This window comes from Dermacentor silvarum, chromosome 1 (genome assembly GCF_013339745.2).
Source record: "Dermacentor silvarum isolate Dsil-2018 chromosome 1, BIME_Dsil_1.4, whole genome shotgun sequence".
In the NCBI taxonomy this organism is placed as follows: Eukaryota; Metazoa; Arthropoda; class Arachnida; order Ixodida; family Ixodidae; genus Dermacentor; species Dermacentor silvarum.
In genome coordinates, this window is record NC_051154.1 from 27,359,224 (window position 1) to 27,377,634 (window position 18,411).

The following is an 18,411-nucleotide window of genomic DNA, read 5'->3' on the forward strand; positions in this document are numbered from 1 at the left end:
CTTTGATGTTCTTTCGGGCAAAATGACATTTCTTTGTGTTGAGTTGGAGTCCAGCGTTAGAAATGCATGTTAAAACATTGTCCAAACGCTCAAGGTGCTGACGAAAAGTTGTAGAAAAAATAACGATGTCATCTAAATAACACAGACAGGTCTTCCACTTAAGGCCGCGTAAAACTGTGTCGATCATGCGTTCAAATGTTGCAGGAGCATTACAGAAACCGAAGGGCATCACGTTGAACTCGTAAAGTCCATCTGGTGTTGCAAAGGCAGTTTAGTCTAGAGCACTGCACGGGCTCGGGCTTACCCGAAAGCCCGAGCCCGGCCCGGCCCGTGGGCCGGGCCGGGCCGTGTAGCACAGGTTTTTCACGGGCTCGGGCCGGGCTCGGGCACGGCGTGTGCTTTTTGACTCGGGCCCGGGCCGGGCTCGGGTTTTTTGACGCGGGCCCGGGCCGGGCTCGGGCTTTCTGGTGGTGTGCATGTAACGTGCAGCGAGTTATTCTCGGGTGTCTCAACTCTGAAAAACATTATTTTTCGGTCTCGGGCCGGGTTCGAGCCGGTTTCGAGTCGGGCTCGGGCCGGGCTCGGGCCTAAGGTAAAGGGGTGGCGGGCCGGGCCGGGCGGGTAACGTAGATTATTTCCGGGCCCGGGCCGGGCCCGGGTCTCGCCATAAAAGTTTTGATCGGGCTCGGGCGGGCCGCCTAACGTAAAAACGGGCCCGGGCCGGGCCCGGGCTGAAAAAATCGGCCCGTGCAGTGCTCTAGTTTAGTCCTTGTCCGCTTCATGCATGGGTATTTGCCAGTACCCGGATCGAAGGTCGAGACTTGAGAAATATTCAGCGCCCTGGAGGGAGTCAATGGCATCGTCGAGTCTTGGCATCGGATATACGTTTTTGCGCGTGATCTTATTAGGTGCTCGATAATCGACGCAAAATCGTACAGAGCCGTCTTTCTTCCGGACCAGCACAACAGGAGACGACCAAGAACTGGACGATGGCCGAATGATGTCTCTTTTAAGCATGTCAGCAACGTTGCCCGCAATGATTTTTCGTTCTGCGGAAGACACGCGATACGGACGACGGCGTACAATCGAACTGCCTTCGGTTTCGATGCGATGCACAGCAACGGAAGTGCGTCCCAGAAGCTTGGTGTTAACGTCAAATAAGGCGCTGTGTTTCTGCAGTAGGGCGAAAAGGTCTTCTTTCTGTGCAGCAGTCAGATCGGGATTCATCGCGGCCGTTAAAGCAGTGGACGCAGCATGATCGTCAGTTGTGGTATACAAAGCTGGTGATTCGGTGTGAAGGGGTACTAGTGAAAGAAGTTCGGAGTCAGTAAAGCAGGTCACAGCGGTGCCCTGCGAGATCACTACTGGCGAAGAAGTAGAGTTATGCACAGCGATCAACGCTCTACCTCTTGAAAGCGCACCAGGCTAGGAGCAATGGTAAGCCCACCAGATATGCAGTGACCGCTCGGTGCAAGGAACACATCACAATTTACAATCGTGTCGGAAGTCAGTGTTAGAACATGCTCACTGCCCGGGGGAATGAAAGAGTCAGTACACGCGACGAAGCGCAGGCTGTGAGCATCGACAGCGGACGAAGATCCAGTGTCCGTCATATGAATAGTTCGCTGACGGCAAGATATGAAAGCTGACGCTGAGGACAGAAAGTCCCATCCCAAAATCAGGCCCGGAATGGTGATGATGATTATGTACAGATGAGAATATTGACACGCGTGCTCTACAGGCAGACGACGACGACGATGGGGGCATTAGCGGACTCCGTCTAGTGGGTCAGTGGGATTCTTAGAGGAAGAAGACGGTGTCTCTGTTCTGTTTTGTTGGAACAGGTCGTCCTGTGCTGTTCTTGAAGAACGTCTCCCTGTCTTCTGTTCGCGTTGTACCGCGACAATATGAAGCGTTTGGATAATGCTCACAATATTTATATTGCTTGACCATGGGTACGACTTGCTGTGGAATTGATACCACGTCACTGCTCACCTCTTCATTGAAGATCATAACCAACGACTTCTCTGTGCTAGATTTGTCGCTGGATTGCCACACATATTCCAAAGTCTCTGTAAATATACTGCATTGTCCGTTTGTAGCCCTATGTCTTGCGTACACATTAGCTCAGGGATCTTCTGTTGCACCCTTTGCCCATTACGGATGTCGCAATGTCCTGCTCCCATGTGACCAGCTTCTGCGTCATGTCGTCACGACAAAGTAACTAACCTTCTGGGAAACTAAACCGAAAGTGGCTGCATAAAAGCTGTCATATTGCTACGGGCCTGTATTTACGGTGATGAAGAGGCCAGTAGTGTGAAGACGACGACGATTAGAGGCCAGCGCGGGCTGTTGCCTCTTGGCCAAGCGCGGCGTATTTGTTTGTAAATATACTTGTATATAGCATCCCGCCTGCGTCTTCCCACGTAACATATTTGGTGGAGGTGGACGTTCCCTGTACCTAAATTATACAGGGCGCCTTGGTCGCTTGCCGCCAGTATTTTTTTCTGAAGTGTAGAGGTCTAGGACCTTCATTTAACGCCAAGAAATGGGCAATCGAATGTACGTCATGCTCCTTTAAAGGTAAAGCGGATGCCCAATATTCTAAGTAAACTATTTCTCTACACTCCTATTCGTTCAATGGAAGCGCTTTGATGTTAAATCTTGCTTGAAAGATGTAGCTTTTTTTTTTTTTGCAGTGTATGTTGCAGATTTATTCTACCCGTCGTCGCCTTGCTTGCCTCATTAAGGTCAAGTTTACAAAATAGCCTTGCACACTTCACGTGTTCGCGGACCACCGATAATCGCTTAAAATGCATATGCGAAAATTTCATTTGCGCATGCATAAAACGCGCATCTAAATTAAACTGCGAAAACAGTTTATATTTTTTTTCTCCAAATCTCAGCGTCTCTGCGCAACGAAGCCAAATTTGACGCACGCCATGAGCGAGTCTTGGTGATTACATGAGTGAGTGAGTGAGTACGAACTTTATTGAGGTCCGAGGAGAAAGAATTAAAACGGGGCCGGAGGCCCCGCCAATTAAAATGATTTGAGCTCAAGAAGGCGCCTTTCTCCGATATCAGCTTTCTAAACACAACGCTATAGGTTTTCAATGCGCACACGCAAATAGCTGTGAAAACTACAGTTTCCGATGCGTCGCAATTTCTACTAGAGATGACATTACGTTTTCTTCTACACATGACGTTTGGGAGGTTCACGTCACTATCGCGAAGTGTAAAACAGGTATATTTTAAGAATATGTGTAATTCTGCTTCTAATGGCCCCTAAGCGACTCCCAACCCCGTAAGAAAAGTATACACACAAACCGAAACGTTAAACATTTCATCACATGCGTTGTGCGGCGAATGCTTCGTATTCAAAAAGATACCTTCCGCACAATGCTTGGAAAGTGTGCGCAATTTTTTATCTCGAGTATCTTGAGTGTTTGCACTTGTATGCCTTTATAGAATCGTGCGCCTATTTGAGGATTTTTTAAAGATAGATTTGTTGCGGCTATTTGCCCCGACAAAGTCGTTTCTTCCCCTCGTAAGCTTTTTTCACGGCATGCAGACTTTACTTGCGGAAAAGCAAGTCTTTCACCCTATAGACGAAACTATCCGGCACCAAATTTAAAATATTCTTACGATGCAGTGGAGCATAGTGTGACTATAAACAAAGATAACAATCTGGCGAGAAATCTTGGTCAATCCCGCGCAGTGGGTTTCGCTGCTAGAGAGAGAATAAAACATTTATTGGTGAAAAATTAATAGTTAATTTGTGGTTGGACCTCCTAGTCCGGAAGACCATTGGCTTCGCTGCTAGGGTATCGTCTGTGGGACACCTTATTTTCATTTTACCATAAATTTATGCATAGGCCCTCTAGAAATTTTTATTAGCATTTAGTTGCTTTATGCTTCGTTTTGACAATTTGCCTTCACCTCCTTTCGGTATTTTGTTAGATGCACTTTTCAATCAACCTAATGTGGCCGATCTCCCCTGTGGGTACGAGCCACGTTTCGAGGCAACAACACAACGTCTTCCCCTCTGCAGAAGCTTAGTACAGAGGCGCAGCAGAGCACCGCGTTCCGTGTTCTTCTTATGGACGGGTCAGTTGTATACCATAGGCGTGATTTGCCGCGCAAGGATCCCTGCGCGAATCACTGACTGCTCTTCTCCTTCGCAGGGGCGACACCATCGCGGACGTGCTGCTGTCCCTCAAGGACGCCGTGGTACACCCGAACTCGCCGGCGGGGGGCGTCGGGGCCTACGGGGCCGGGCCGGCCGAAGCCCCGCCGCCGCCACCGCCGCCACACATGTTCCCCACCTCGATGAGCGTCAACCTGTCCATGAACATGACCATGGGTGTGACCAGCTGGGAGCCCAGTTACGCGACGCATTGGGCGCCCCCGCCCTACCACCACCACCACCCGAGCACGGGCTACGCGAAGGACGTGGCCGCACCCCCGCCCCTGCCGCCGCCCGCGCCGCACCAGGTCGCTGCGGGCCAGGTCGCCGGTGGCGTCGTGGCTCAGGGCGGCATCGCTGGCGTGCCGGGCGCGGCGCGCGGCTCCGACGGTCGGGTCAACCTGTGCGGCATCTGCGGCAAGGCGTACGCTCGGCCGAGCACGCTCAAGATGCACCTGCGCACACACTCGGGCGAGCGGCCCTACCGCTGCCTGCAGTGCAGCAAGTGCTTCTCGCAGGCGGCCAACCTGACGGCCCACCTGCGCACGCACTCCGGCGAGAAGCCGTTCCGCTGCCCGGTGTGCGAGCGCCGCTTCTCGCAGAGCTCGTCGGTGACGACCCACATGCGCACCCACTCGGGCGAGCGGCCCTACCGCTGCTTCCTCTGCAAGAAGGCCTTCTCGGACAGCTCTACGCTGACCAAGCACATGCGCACACACTCGGGCGAGAAGCCCTACCAGTGCCGGCTCTGTCTGCTCCGCTTTTCGCAGTCGGGCAACCTGAACCGGCACATGCGCGTGCACGCCAACGTCTCCTGAGCCCCATTTAATTTAAGAACCCGCCTTTTTTATATATATATATATACGCTGACGCACAGGTCTCGCTTCAGACGGACCGACCTGGCCCGAGAAGTGCTATACTGCAATATGAGAGGTACAAAATAAAGTATATTGCTGCACCTGGCCTCGGGGTCTCATCTCTGGGCCACAAGACCTATGTGCCTCCATTATAGGTCAACCGTGCTAATAACAGCACGCGCCCAGGGTATTTTTAATGGAAGTTGCGTCCACAGGGCACTGACAACGATATCAAGGTATTAGAATATTACACGAAGTATAAGTGTTTTATGGATACTATATATTGCAGTAAACATTTGCTTATAAGCGTGGTGTCATGCGCCCAAAGACACGCATGAATAGATAGTCCACTTGATGACCGCGAACACACGCGGTCGAGATGGGGAGGGGAGCGCACGAGCGTGTCCATGGCATCCTCGTCTCAAAGGGAATGTTCCGTGGTGCCGCCCGATCCCATGCCTCCTAAACTCAGTGTATCACGTCACCTTCAACACTGGACGCGCGTAAATACTGCGCACATCGAGGTGCCAGCCTCCTCGGCTCGCCTTGGCTCTCGTCCTGGAATGCTCGCGCTCTCATCCGAAGCTGGTCGCGTGAGTTCCAACACGGGGCGAGGGCGCCGTCGCACATATCTCTAATGAGACACACACGAAGAAAACACGGTCACACACACACAGGATGATGCGCAAACAAACAACTGTTTTCATCACACTCAGACGACAATTAGGTGTATGTCTACAAATGCCAAACAAAGAAATTTAGGAAAATAGGATTTCAGAACCAAAGTAAGTTCTTCTTTTATGGGGTTTTACATGCCAAAACCACGATCTGATTAAGAGGCACGCCGTAGTGGGGGACTCCAGCAATTTGGACCACCTGGGGTTCCTGAACGTGCACCTAAATCTAAGTGCACGGGTGTTTTCGCATTTCGCCCTCATCGAAATGCGGTCGCGTGGCCGGGATTCGATCCCGCGACCTTGTGCTCAGCAGCCCAACACCATAGCCACTGAGCAACCACGGCGGGTCCAAAGTAGGTTACCACAGAGGTGGCCGCCGCTGTGTGCCGTATGAACAGTGAACGTAGTCACAAATTGTTTTATTTCCTTTTGTGTAAACATGTTGATATATTCGCGCATGACTTTTATGTTTTTGCATGCGCCCGCTGTATCCCCCCTGCAATAACGCCTTCACGGCGCTGCAGGATTTTCAAACAAATAAAATAAATAAATAGCTTTGCAATTACGTGGTATTTAAATGGCGTATCACCCATGGAAGAGGAGTTCGGCGCATCTGGAAAAGAGACGTGCAGCGGATTCCGGCGAGAATCGCGGCCTGGAAAGCAGCGAAGAAACGCGACACAGCGCGACCACAGCGTCTAAACCTTCAGGTGCCATAAAGGTCTCGAGCCACAACACAGTGCGGCGTTCGCCGACGAGTGCGCCCCACAAGTCGGTTGCACGATATGTAGCCGACATAGTCCGAGTCTACGGGGGAGAATAACCAAGGAAATCTAGTCGCGTTAAAACAAGAGTGAGAGTCAATGGAATTTAATCAATTTGGTTTATTAAGCAATGATGTGGCTTAGCAGCCCAATACCATAGGCACTAAGCAACCACGGCGGTTTTGATCGGGTTAGCTGCCTCTATTACTGCTCGCACTCGCCTGCATTGTCCGGTAGCGGACAATGCAAATCTCTTGCATTGTCCGCTAGTAGCACTATGTCCTCTGGAGACTTTCTGTTGCACCATTTGTCCATTACGCATGTAGGATAAACCAAGCCCTAATTCACTATTTTGCAGTGGTCTTTCTATGCCCTTAACATAAAGCGTGAATAGCAATGGAGACAAGGGACATCCTTCCTCATTCGGACGTCCTTGGTGAATTTCCACCACTTAATTACGTTTTCGGCCTTCCCATACAAATTGTGCTCGGTTGGTTCGATATATATCCCTCAGCAGTTCCACGAAATCGTCATCTATGCCTTCGTGCTTGAGAATATCCATAACAATTCCCTGTCTACGTTGTCGTAGTTTCCTTTAATATCTAGAAATGCTATCCATGAAGGTATATTTTGAGCTAATAAAATGTGTTTGCACTGAGTTGGCACAAGCTTATCCTCTAATCGTCTATCTGGTGTGAACCCATTCTGTAGTTCCTCCAGTACATCCACAAGAATATTCAATCGGAAGACGGCGTGATGATTCTACTAAGCCAAGCTGTCTCCTACCTACGTGCTTTGAACAGTGTGACCGTAATGACAGCATTGCCTTTAATACAGTTACTTTTTTCTTTTAAGAAATGTGGTTTTGTCGCGCGTTCGAATATTTGCTTCACACCGCAATTCTAATACACTGGGGCTTCTCCATAAACACGCAGATATAGCTTCGTCCACACTAGCATGCACCCGGTGAATGGACATGATATTCATTCGAATAAGCCGCTCTTCAGCCGTCATGCTCCGCAAATATGTCTTTGCTCTCTTCAGTGTCGACGATTGTCAATAATGCGAGCGGTGTGTGAACTTTCGGGAACAGGGGCGCTATAACGTAAAGCTATTCCAAACTTGTCTATTCCAATTCTGCAATCAGCGAACCACGATTGGTCAAAACACTTTCGGGTCACTCCTAACTTCACCTGTCTGTCACGCGACGTCCCGACAACCGCGATAGCTCCCCATCTGATATAACGACGTGACTCACGTCGCCAGTGTTGACGTGGTGCCAGCTCCATCCGACCTCGTCTCAATGATTCGGCAAGTGGTGTGCGAAGAGCTTGACCGACGTCAGGCGGTTTCCCTCTCGACTCCTCGGGTTCGAGAGCCTTTCTCTTCCGGCGACTTCAGTGAGACGTCCATTACCGCCGCCTCCGTAGATGCCTACAACTTCGCGCCTCGTCCAGGAGTGTCAAACCATACTACGAACGCGCATCCCAGTTACCTGTTCCACAACGGTTACCCACGCAGACCGCCTGCAGTTCCTCAAGAGTGGGACGGCCGTGCCAGTTATCCTCCTACTGACAATTTCAGTGCGTCCCGTGAAGGCCCCATCTGCTTCCAATGCGGCATTCGCGGTCACGTCGCCCGATTTTGTCCTCACCGCCGTCGCACGTCACCACCGTCGTATGAACGACCACGTACTTTTTATCGGCGGGGCAACCGGCAAGGTGACGAGACACGTTGGTCCTCTGATTCTGATAGCAGGACGCTCTATCAGGCGAATTACCGTAGCGACTTACCAGCTTCTGTGCGGAGCTTGACGCCGCCGCCTTCATGCCAGCGCAGGTCTCCATCTCCGCGGCGTCTCACGTCACCGCCGCCGGGAAACTAGGCGGCGCGACCAATGGAGGTGTGGTCGCCAGTCATCTTCAGCTACATGCCCCTATGCCTCCGCCAGTCGTCATGCGTCATAACAAGATTCGTGTTTTAGTGGACAATGTTACTACTTTGGCCTTAGTGGACACTGGAGCGAGTGTCTCCGTTATCAGCCAGGATTTCGAAACCCTACTAGGCCGTAAAGTGATGTTTCGCTGGGACACCTCTAATACATTTCGGGCTGTGAGTAGCGAGTTGTTCCGACCTATTGGTGTGTGCACCGCGAACGTTTATTTCTCCGATAACGTGTATCAAGCCGAATTCGCAGTGCTTGCTAAATCCACTCACGACGTAATTCTTGGCCTCGATTTCCTACAACAGTGTGGTGCCACTGTTGACTGCGGTACCGGCGAGCTTTTCCTCTCTCCTCTTGCGGACCAGCCTGCTACATGTTCACGCACTCTCGCCATCATTGAAGCTGCTGTCTTACCGGCACGTTCCTTATCCAGAGTACGAGTTGCTGCTTGCGGTGTCGACGCCGATACATCTGATGCAATTGTTGAGCCTGTGCCTTCGATGGTTGTGAAGAAAAGTGTGCTCCTACCTCGATGCGTCCACTCTGTGGCCTGCGGAACAACTACACCATGGGTGTCAAATTTAGCCTCCCAGTCTGTTGTGCTACCCCGCGGTATCCGACTTGCCTCTTTTGAAGTGGATACCAGTCTCAGCATAGGCGCTTTAACTGATGACACGTTCCATGAATCCTGAGAGAACGGGGCTGAAGACTCGTTGCCGTTTCTAAAAATGATCAACAAGTCGTTGTCGTCAGAGAAGCGTCAAGCCCTGGTCAGCGTCCTTAGAAAGCATGCGTCATTGTTTGATTTCGCGCAGAATACTAACAAAGTTTGCGTTCCAACTACGCGGGCTCACCACAGGATCGACACGGGGCCTGGGCATCCCATAAGGCAGAAGCCTTACCGCGTGTCCGCGTCAGAGCGCAAGATTATCGCTCAACAGTTCGACGACATGCTAGCCAAGGGCGTCATCCAAGATTCCTCTAGCCCTTGGGCTGCGCCGGTCATCCTCGTGAAAAAGAAAGATGGGTTCTGGAGGTTTTGTGTCGACTACCGGCGTCTCAATTCTGTGACGAAAAAGGATGTGTATCCACTTCCCCGGATCGATGACGTTATCGACTGCCTTCATTCCGCATCCTACTTTTCATCTGTAGACCTCAGATCGGGCTACTGGCAGATACACATGCATTCAACTGACAAAGAGAAAACCGCTTTTGGTGACCCCTTGTTTGAATTCAACGTCATGCCGTTTGGTTTGTGCAACGCGCCTGCAACATTTGAAAGGTTTATGGACACGGTACTGCGCGGCCTTAAATGAGAGATTTGTTTATGTTATCTTGACGACGTCGTCATTTTTGGCCGCACCTTTGCAGAGCACAACCATCGACTGGACGTTGTTCTGACGTGCCTTGAACAAGCTGCCCTTACCCTCAACTCAAGGAAATGTCACTTTGGCCAACGAGAGGCGCTAGTACTTGGACATCTAGTGGACAAGCAGGGGGTGCGACCAGACCAACAGAAGGTCGCTGCAGTTAGCTGCTTTAAACAACCGCAGTCACAATGCGAGCTGAAGAGCTTCTTGAGTCTTTGCTCGTACTTCCGACGTTTTGTGCCCAACTTTGCCGATACTGCCTACCCTGTGACTTCATTGCTGCGCAATGATAACTCTTTCACCTGGACAGCAGATTGCGATTCCTCTTTTCGTCAACTGAAGTTCCTGCTGTCTTCCGGATCCATACTTCGCCATTTTGACCCCTCTGCCTCAACAGAATTGCACACCGACGCGAGTGGAATCGGCCTCGGCGCCGTCCTCGTCCAGCGTTTTGGTGACGCCGAGCATGCCATTGCCTACGCCAGCCGTCCGTTGAGCAAGGCCGAACAGAATTACACCGTCACTGAGCAAGTGTGCCTCGCTGTCGTCTTTGCAGTCCCGAAGTTCCGGCCATATCTCTACGGTCGCCGCTTTACGATCGTTACTGATCACCATTCACTATGTTAGCTGGTTGGTCTCCGCGACCCGTCTGGCCGCCTTGCTCGATGGGCGCTACGTTTGCAGGAATTTGACTTTGCAGTCCGTTTCAAGAGTGGCCGGCATCATGCGGACGCCGACTTTCTTTTGAGGCTCCCTCTACCGACAAGTGAATGTGACGCCGACAATTTCGATGAGTTTCTGTCCGCCATCGACGACATTCTTTTTCCCGATCGGGCCACCTTCCGGAAAGAGCAGCGTAACGACCGTAGCCTGTATGGCCTCTTCGCCTCAGGTGCTCAGCCAACAGGTAACAGTGGCTTCGTCATCCAAGATGGCCTGCTCTACAAGAAGAATTACGCGGCTGAGGGTGCCCGCCTCCTCCTAGTTGTCCCTAAGAATTTGAGAAACCACGTACTCCGTGCTATGCACGACGACTCCACCGCTGGACACCTGGGTTTCACCAGAACATACCACCGCATTCAGGGCCGATTCTATTGGACTGGTATGCGACGCGATATAGAAAAGTATGTGGCCAGTTGTAACAAGTGCCAGCAATTCAAGCGCCTTAATACTGCGCCGGTCGGACTCCCTCACCCTGTGGCGCCACCATCATCTCCTTTCGAAATGGTTGGAGTTGATCTTCTCGGCCCATTCCCGCGCTCACCCAACTACAACCGTTGGATTATAGTCTGCGTCGACCACCTGACGCGTTATGCTGAAACCGCAGCGATGCCAACGGCCACGGCTCTTGATGTTTCGAGCTTCCTCCTGTCCTCCGTTATACTGCGTCATGGACCCCCTCCTGTTATTGTGAGCGATCGCGGTCGCCAGTTTGTGGCCGACGTAGTCGACGAGCTGTTGCGTCTCTGTGCTTGCCAGTTTCGCCACGCGACCCCGTATCATCCGCAGACAAATGGTCTCGTCGAGCGCACTAACAGAACTTTGACCAACATGCTTTCGATGTACGTGGATTCCAGGCACACTAATTGGGATGACATCTTGCCTTTTATGACATACGCTTACAACACCGCAAAGCATGGAACTACAGGCTACAGTCCTTTCTATCTTCTTTATGTTAGACCACCGCCCCGCAACTTCTTTGACACCATTCTACCTTTTACTCCTCATGCGGACTCTTCGATTGCCCATACTCTCTGCCGCGCTGAGGAAGCACGCCGCATAGCTCAGCTGCGTACGTTGGCATCCCAGGACCACTCCAAGATCCGCTATGATGCACGACATAAGAATGTGTCATACGACAAAGGGGACATTGTATGGCTTTGGACACCACTTCGCAAGCGCGGTCTGTGCCAGAAGTTTCTGGCTCGTTACACCGGGCCTTTCGTCATCACCGATCGCCTCAGTGATGTAACCTACTTGATTGCTCGCCTCGTGTCCAATGGCTACCGGTCTAAGAAGACGCAGCTTGTTCACTTCGCTCGCCTGAAACGCTGTCATCCACGGGACTCAGAGTGGACGTAACAGTTACTCGCCCAGCGGGCTTCGTCTGTGAAGGGACTGGTACACGTCCTCAGCGATCCCTTTCAGCAGATGACCAACTTTCTCCTCTTCTTCCGTCCTTCCGTAGCTTTAGCGTAAGAGTATTATAGTAACCCTGCCCAACGATTGGTGTGCCTTTTACGGATGAAACCGTTGGATTATCAAACACTAGAAGTATTGAATTTCCGCCCATGGATATTTTGCATAGCGTTGCAGTGTCAGTATCTTATCACCATCAAAAATCTAATGAAACCACTTACACGTCTAACTGTCGAATTTCATTGTGTAATCACAACTTATCGTGGGTATTTTCGAGAAAATGACCTTGGTCGAACATGCAGAGCCATGTCAATACCAATAGAACACTGAACTGAAGCTTTTCTAAAGGCATGTGTAACTACTGATTGTGTATATTTAATTTTCAAGCCGTTTCTAAATAAGAGCTCCAGTATTACTCGTTTCCCGGCAGGAGCAAGAACAGCAGATATATCATAGTTTGAAGAAATGAAGGCCACTTTTAACAGTGGAGCTGTTTGAGCCGACTGTCAGTCCGTAACGCGCGAGCAGGAAATGTGGGCCGATCCTGTCGGTGATGCAGAAAGGGTCCAAGCGCAATGGCACATATCCCTGCGAACTAGCGAAGGTGTTTAAGCACGATGATGGTCCTTCGAGTGTACGGCGCAAAATCTCCGATAGCCAATCAATAGCTAATCGATCAATAATCAATAAATTCCGGAAAATGCTGGGGATGACTTGATATAGTGCTTATCCTAGCCCAAGTAGGTGGCTGATCAGTTCCGCTGTTTCTCTAGCCTTGCGCGACAAGTGCAAGCTACGGTAATTTTTTTCGTGACGTGTACTGAAAATTTGAACTGTGTAAGTTGCTTATGTGCTGGAAAAACATTTACTGAACATGGGCTTTTCTCCCAATTCGTTTGCGTTATACAGGGCATTTAGCTTTCACTTTTCCATGCGTGATATATTGGGTCCGCCTGGTGTCCTCACTAAACTGAAGGGAGCAAGTTCTTATTGGTTTGTGACTCTGAGGACAAGATAATTTTTGATGCGTAGTTCAAGTTGAAAATAGATGGGTAATTGGGACTTTCACAATAAATTACGTATGCAAGCATTCTAGTGTGTTATGAGCCTGTCTAACGAGCGGGGCCGAATTGAGCGTACTGTCCTGACAGAACTATACACGCCACCAAGACAAAATTGAGCGAAAATTGGTGGCACACTATGAAATCTTTCTTTTAGAGGTTAAATGAGGTCGGATCAAACACCGTATTTGTAAAAAAAATTATTTGAAGTCCTAGAGCGTGTGATATGGCCACTTTCAGCTATGCTTCCCAGTGTCCCGACATAGCTGTTGGTTACAACATACTTGTATTTCATGGAAAGGGGAGGGGGTTCATGGTAAGTGCAATGTGCGACAAAATTTTTACATTCCTGGTCTGGTTATAAGCGGTGCAAATAATTACTAAGCGGTCGTATTCCCCCCACCCTCTATTTTTCATGCATCATAAGGCATTCCTAGTTGGTTTCAGCGATGTCCTCGCTGAACTAAACAAGAGACATTGTTTATATTTGGCGATAGTAAAGGGCGCGGTATGGGCACTAGTTCAGTAAACTTCGAATACAGGGGGCTAATTACGATATTTGCAGTAAATTACGCAAGCATGCAAGGTATCCGGAGCTTTGTGAACGTGTTTTACGAACAAAGCAGACTTTATCCCGCTGCCCTGAGAGGACTGTGGCTCAACCGATATCAAATCTAGCGAAATTTGAGTGGGCGGGGGGGGGGGGGGGGAGGGGGGAGTTGAGTATGGAGGGAGGGAGTACACCATGGCAAATGTTATGGCGAAGTAACATGTGTGTTTATGAATTACTGGGTTTTTAAGAATTTCCAACAAGTGTTCCAAAGCCTTACATGCGGGCAAGGTTTCAAAGGGTACAGTCATATACGAGGAACTTTTTAAACTATGCGATATAATTACAGGAAACTGAAACATTTATTGAAACTGTTTGACTGGAACAAGTTGGCTAGAAATTTGGTTGTATTTCAGTATATTGTTTGCCTGAGCTCGTTGGTTGCACATAGCACAAAGGGTTTCCAGCAGAACGTACTGACGCGGACGTCCCTTTCTGTCCGTGTCAGTACGTTCTGTTGGAAATCACAAGTTTTGCTATTTGGTTGTAATTCTCCAATGTCGCACACATCTGCTGTCTTTATTTCTTGTGAATATTGCAAGTCATTTATGTTGATTGTACTTCGTTGTGTATAACCTCGACAATACTATTACCTTAACTAGTGATATATTTGTGCTGTGTATTGGCTTAAACACCAAGGACAATGCTTCGTTTAATTAGAAAAATTGTCCGTAACAAATTTAAATTTTCTTACGTGCGCTGCACTGCTGCTACTGGGTGGGATCAGGCACTTCTGGGCATTCACTGCCTTTTGTCCCTGTATCATATACAGGGTGTCCCAGCTATCACGCAGCACGATTTGAAAACAGAGCAACGGCGTTACGCGAAGCAAACCTAGTACATAGTATTCTGAGTACACTGGACTAGCCACTAATAACTTCCGTGTGGACAACCCCGAAGTTATTCGGGGTGGACAACCCCGCTGTGTCCCTTTCTTGATGTCGGCGCGTTGCGTGACAAGGCTTTATTCGCTTCTGTTATAAAGCCTAACTCCTGCACATTGTAGAAGAAAGAAAAAAGCTACGGCAGAACCCATTTGGCGATGACTGTCGTCGGTAATGCGTTAGAATTGAATCAATATAGCGACTTAACGCATTGCCACCGTCGGAACGAAGTATGTCTGAGGCGCGTGCTGCAGCAGGACTCCTCTATCGCGTTTCCGTAAGAACACTTTGTTTCATCTTTCACTACCGCCGCGAAGCCAGCGCGTGGCGTCCGAAATGCACAAAAATAATATCCACACGCACATAGGACCTGTTAAATGCGTCAAGGACCCTAAGAATGCGAACGCATTAAAAGGAAAGCGTGCAGTTCTTCATTTGCTGAAGCACCACAACAGATTGCGTCTGATCCGTCTGCTTACAAACTTAGCCTGTGTGTCGCTGGCGGGGCTTAGGAGAACCAGCTGGCCAAATTACTTTGTTGCTGTGTTCGACGTTGCAGCTCTAGCAGCAAGCCGTGTTTTTCTCAACAGAGATTTTCTCGTTTGCGCGGCACTATACCCTTAACACCTGTTCCCACCCCAAGTCTCTCCTGCCCAAATGCCACACACGCTATTCTGCCGAGATTCGACTCTGCAGCCTTAATTAAAGTGACACCGGGTCGAACAGCCTCCACTATATTGGCGATATCCAGGGCTGGTTCGCCGTGCAGCTAGTTATGCTCTTCACACAGAGACGCGAAGTACAGCTGCACGTAATCACGGTTTCACCGGTAGTGGGTTCACCATATACACCACAAGGTGTTTGAACCCGCCACCTCCCAGCTTCGAAGGAACACGCGTTCTTCGCATCTCGTCACGAAGCTGGTGATCGAATCATAGTTTGCTGTGGTATATGTGTCTGTCGATGTCGTCCTTGCATCGTAGATACCACAAACAGGAATACGGCCGTGGAAGTGATAGGGCAATTTTGATCACGGGCATCGCACTGCTGGGCTCAGGGAACCGAGTTCCAAAGCAATCGTGGGGCCAACTTCGATCACGGGCATCTGAAACTGCATGTGCCGTTTTTCCGCCAACTTGGATCACTCCATAGTCTATGGTTTAGTGGTTCACAGCAGTGGCACAACTGTGATCAGGGAACCGGAAAGCAATCGTCGGGCCAACTTGGGTCACGGGTATGTGACATTGTACATGTGCCGTTTTGCCGCCAACTTATGTTACTGGGTATATGTGCTACTACTTGCGTATATGGCGCCGTTCAATGAACCTCGTTCTTCCCAACCTGGATTACTGGGTACGTAAAGCTAGGCATGTGCCACACTTCCATGAACCTCTTTCACGCTAATTTGGGTCACCGGGTGTGTGCAACTGTGTGTGCCGCGCTGTTAATTTGGGCATTGAGTCCTATCACACATTAGCCGTCCACAGAGACTACGTTTCTTTGATCTTTTGTACGTTTTGCTTTCACCAACAACTTTTGTACTGCGCCGTCGCGTCACTAATTTTTTAAGTCAATGCACTCAACGCACCTCGAATTCAGCGCGCGTGTTTGCTGCCCAGAATGCGCGTCGAGCACTCGGCCGTTTCCCAGTTCTAAAAATGGTCAGGGAGAGTGCATGTGTCTGGGTGCAGCGTCTTTTTTCAGCCGCAGTAACTCATTTAAGCGATTGATATCCTCTACAATTGCACGCGTTCGCCTTCGCACCCTTTGACAGGTTTCTACTGATTGGAATGCATAGCCTGTAGAAAATATACATGTTGGGCCGAAATGCCGAGCCCATAGCTTCATCAGCAACTCATTTTAATTAAATGATCGTCCAACGGAAACACCTATACGAACAAATCGAATGTCGTCCAGATTTGTGTTCTGTATTAGTAAGGTGCTTACCCTTACCACCATTTTAGTGTTTCTTTTGAAATTGACCGTGACCTGAGCAGCGCGTTTAAAGAACGAAGAGGAACTCTATGGTGCTCCGTGGTTGCGTCTTCGTCGCCGTGCAACTAGAGGAGACTTCATAGCTTGTTTATCTGTTTGTTTACCACAGGAGTCATGCGTGTCTGAAATAAACACCATGACAGAAAAAGAAAATTAGGTCGGGGCTGTAGCTCACAAGCAAGTCTGAGAGGGTAGAAGGGCTGATGTACAGCGATGAGCACAGGGTGAACACGCAAGCGCGTGGCCAACGGAAATAAGTATAGGCCGACGGCACTGTCAGCGCTGCGTCATGGTAATCGCTGGAAGCATTGCACGTGGGCAGTACGCGTTTCGCGAGGCTGTATTTCCACCGCGCGCATCACGTCACTGGAGAGGCTCGTTTGTCGCCTGCTAGCCGAGCTTCTGCCTCGTGAGTTGATACTTTCGGCATTTCAAGTTCACTCATTCTTTAAAAATCTGTCTTTCAAGAGAACATGACAGAAACAAAAAATCGGGGTAGCTTGCACTAGTGGCGTAAGGCAAGACACAGCGGAGCTGATCGGTTTCTAGCTGGTCATGGCTATACGAAGTTTATAAGCATTTCCTCGTGGTCCGTGACATCGGGGAACGCCTCGCGAAGCACTTGCAGTACTAGCACACATAGGCATAAGTCGGCGCACTCGCTCATGAGTGCACTCACTCACACTCACTCGCACTCATTTCAAAGGCGTGAGTGCCAGTGCGAGTGAGTGCCAGTGAGTGTGATTGCAGGTGAGTGCGAGTGCGAGTGAGTGCCAGTAAGTGTGAGTGCGAGTGAGTGCCTGTGATTGTGAGTGGAGGTGAGTGCGAGTGAGTGCGAGTGGAGAGAGAGAGAGAGAGAGAATAAACTTTATTGTACAAAGAGTGGTTGGTGTGGTTATTCTCGGTCATGGCTATACGAAGTTTATAAGCATTTCCTCGTGGTCCGTGGCATCGGGGATAGAGCACTGCACGGGCCGATTTTTTCAGCCCGGGCCCGGCCCGGGCCCGTTTTTACGTTAGGCGGCCCGCCCAAGCCCGATCAAAACTTTTATGGCGAGACCCGGGCCCGGCCCGGGCCCGGAAATAATCTACGTTACCCGCCCGGCCCGGCCCGCCACCCCTTTACCTTAGGCCCGAGCCCGGCCCGAGACCGAAAAATAATGTTTTTCAGAGTTGAGACACCCGAGAATAACTCGCTGCACGTTACATGCACACCACCAGAAAGCCCGAGCCCGGCCCGGGCCCGCGTCAAAAAACCCGAGCCCGGCCCGGGCCCGAGTCAAAAAGCACACGCCGTGCCCGAGCCCGGCCCGAGCCCGTGAAAAAACTGTACTACACGGCCCGGCCCGGCCCACGGGCCGGGCCGGGCTCGGGCTTTCGGGTAAGCCCGAGCCCGTGCAGTGCTCTAATCGGGGAACGCCTCGCGAAGCACTTGCAGTACTAGCACACGTAGGCATAAGTCGGCGCACTCGCTCATGAGTGCACTCACTCACACTCACTCGCACTCATTTCAAAGGCATGAGTGCGAGTGCGAGTGAGTGCCAGTGAATGTGAGTGGAAGTGAGTGCCGGTGAGTGCGAGTGGAGGTGAGTGTGAGTGGAAGTGTGAGTGGAAGTGATTGCGAGTGAGTGCCTGTGACTGTGAGTGGAAGTGAGTGCCGGTGAGTGGCGAGTGGAGGTGAGTGTGAGTGGAAGTGAGTGCGAGTGAGTGCCTGTGACTGTGAGTGGAAGTGAGTGCCGGTGAGTGCGAGTGGAGGTGAGTGTGAGTGGAAGTGAGTGCGAGTGAGTGCCTGTGACTGTGAGTGGAAGTGAGTGCCGGTGAGTGCGAGTGGAGGGAGTGTGATTGGAAGTGAGTGCGAGTGAGTGCCTGTGACTGTGAGTGGGAAGTGAGTGCCGGTGAGTGCGAGTGGAGGTGAGTGTGAGT

At 50.5% G+C, this 18,411-nt stretch overlaps 1 protein-coding gene across 1 annotated transcript; it reads left to right on the plus strand.

The window, feature by feature from the left end:
* The first annotated feature begins 2,942 nt into the window (after window positions 1–2,942).
* Window positions 2,943–5,004, plus strand: LOC125939682 (protein glass-like). Its single transcript, XM_049661512.1, has 4 exons — window positions 2,943–2,956; window positions 4,185–4,657; window positions 4,705–4,889; window positions 4,957–5,004. Exons 1-4 carry the CDS (start codon window positions 2,943–2,945, stop codon window positions 5,002–5,004), a joined length of 720 nt encoding a protein of 239 aa, XP_049517469.1.
* The last annotated feature ends 13,407 nt before the right edge of the window (window positions 5,005–18,411 follow it).

Bases quoted from the DNA above. Each gene is read 5' to 3' on its own strand.
- LOC125939682 (XM_049661512.1), top strand. The intron at 4,658-4,704 runs GCGAGCGGCCCT...TGCTTCTCGCAG, and splicing joins GCACCTGCGCACACACTCGG to GCGGCCAACCTGACGGCCCA. The intron at 4,890-4,956 runs GCACATGCGCAC...CGCTTTTCGCAG, and splicing joins GACAGCTCTACGCTGACCAA to TCGGGCAACCTGAACCGGCA.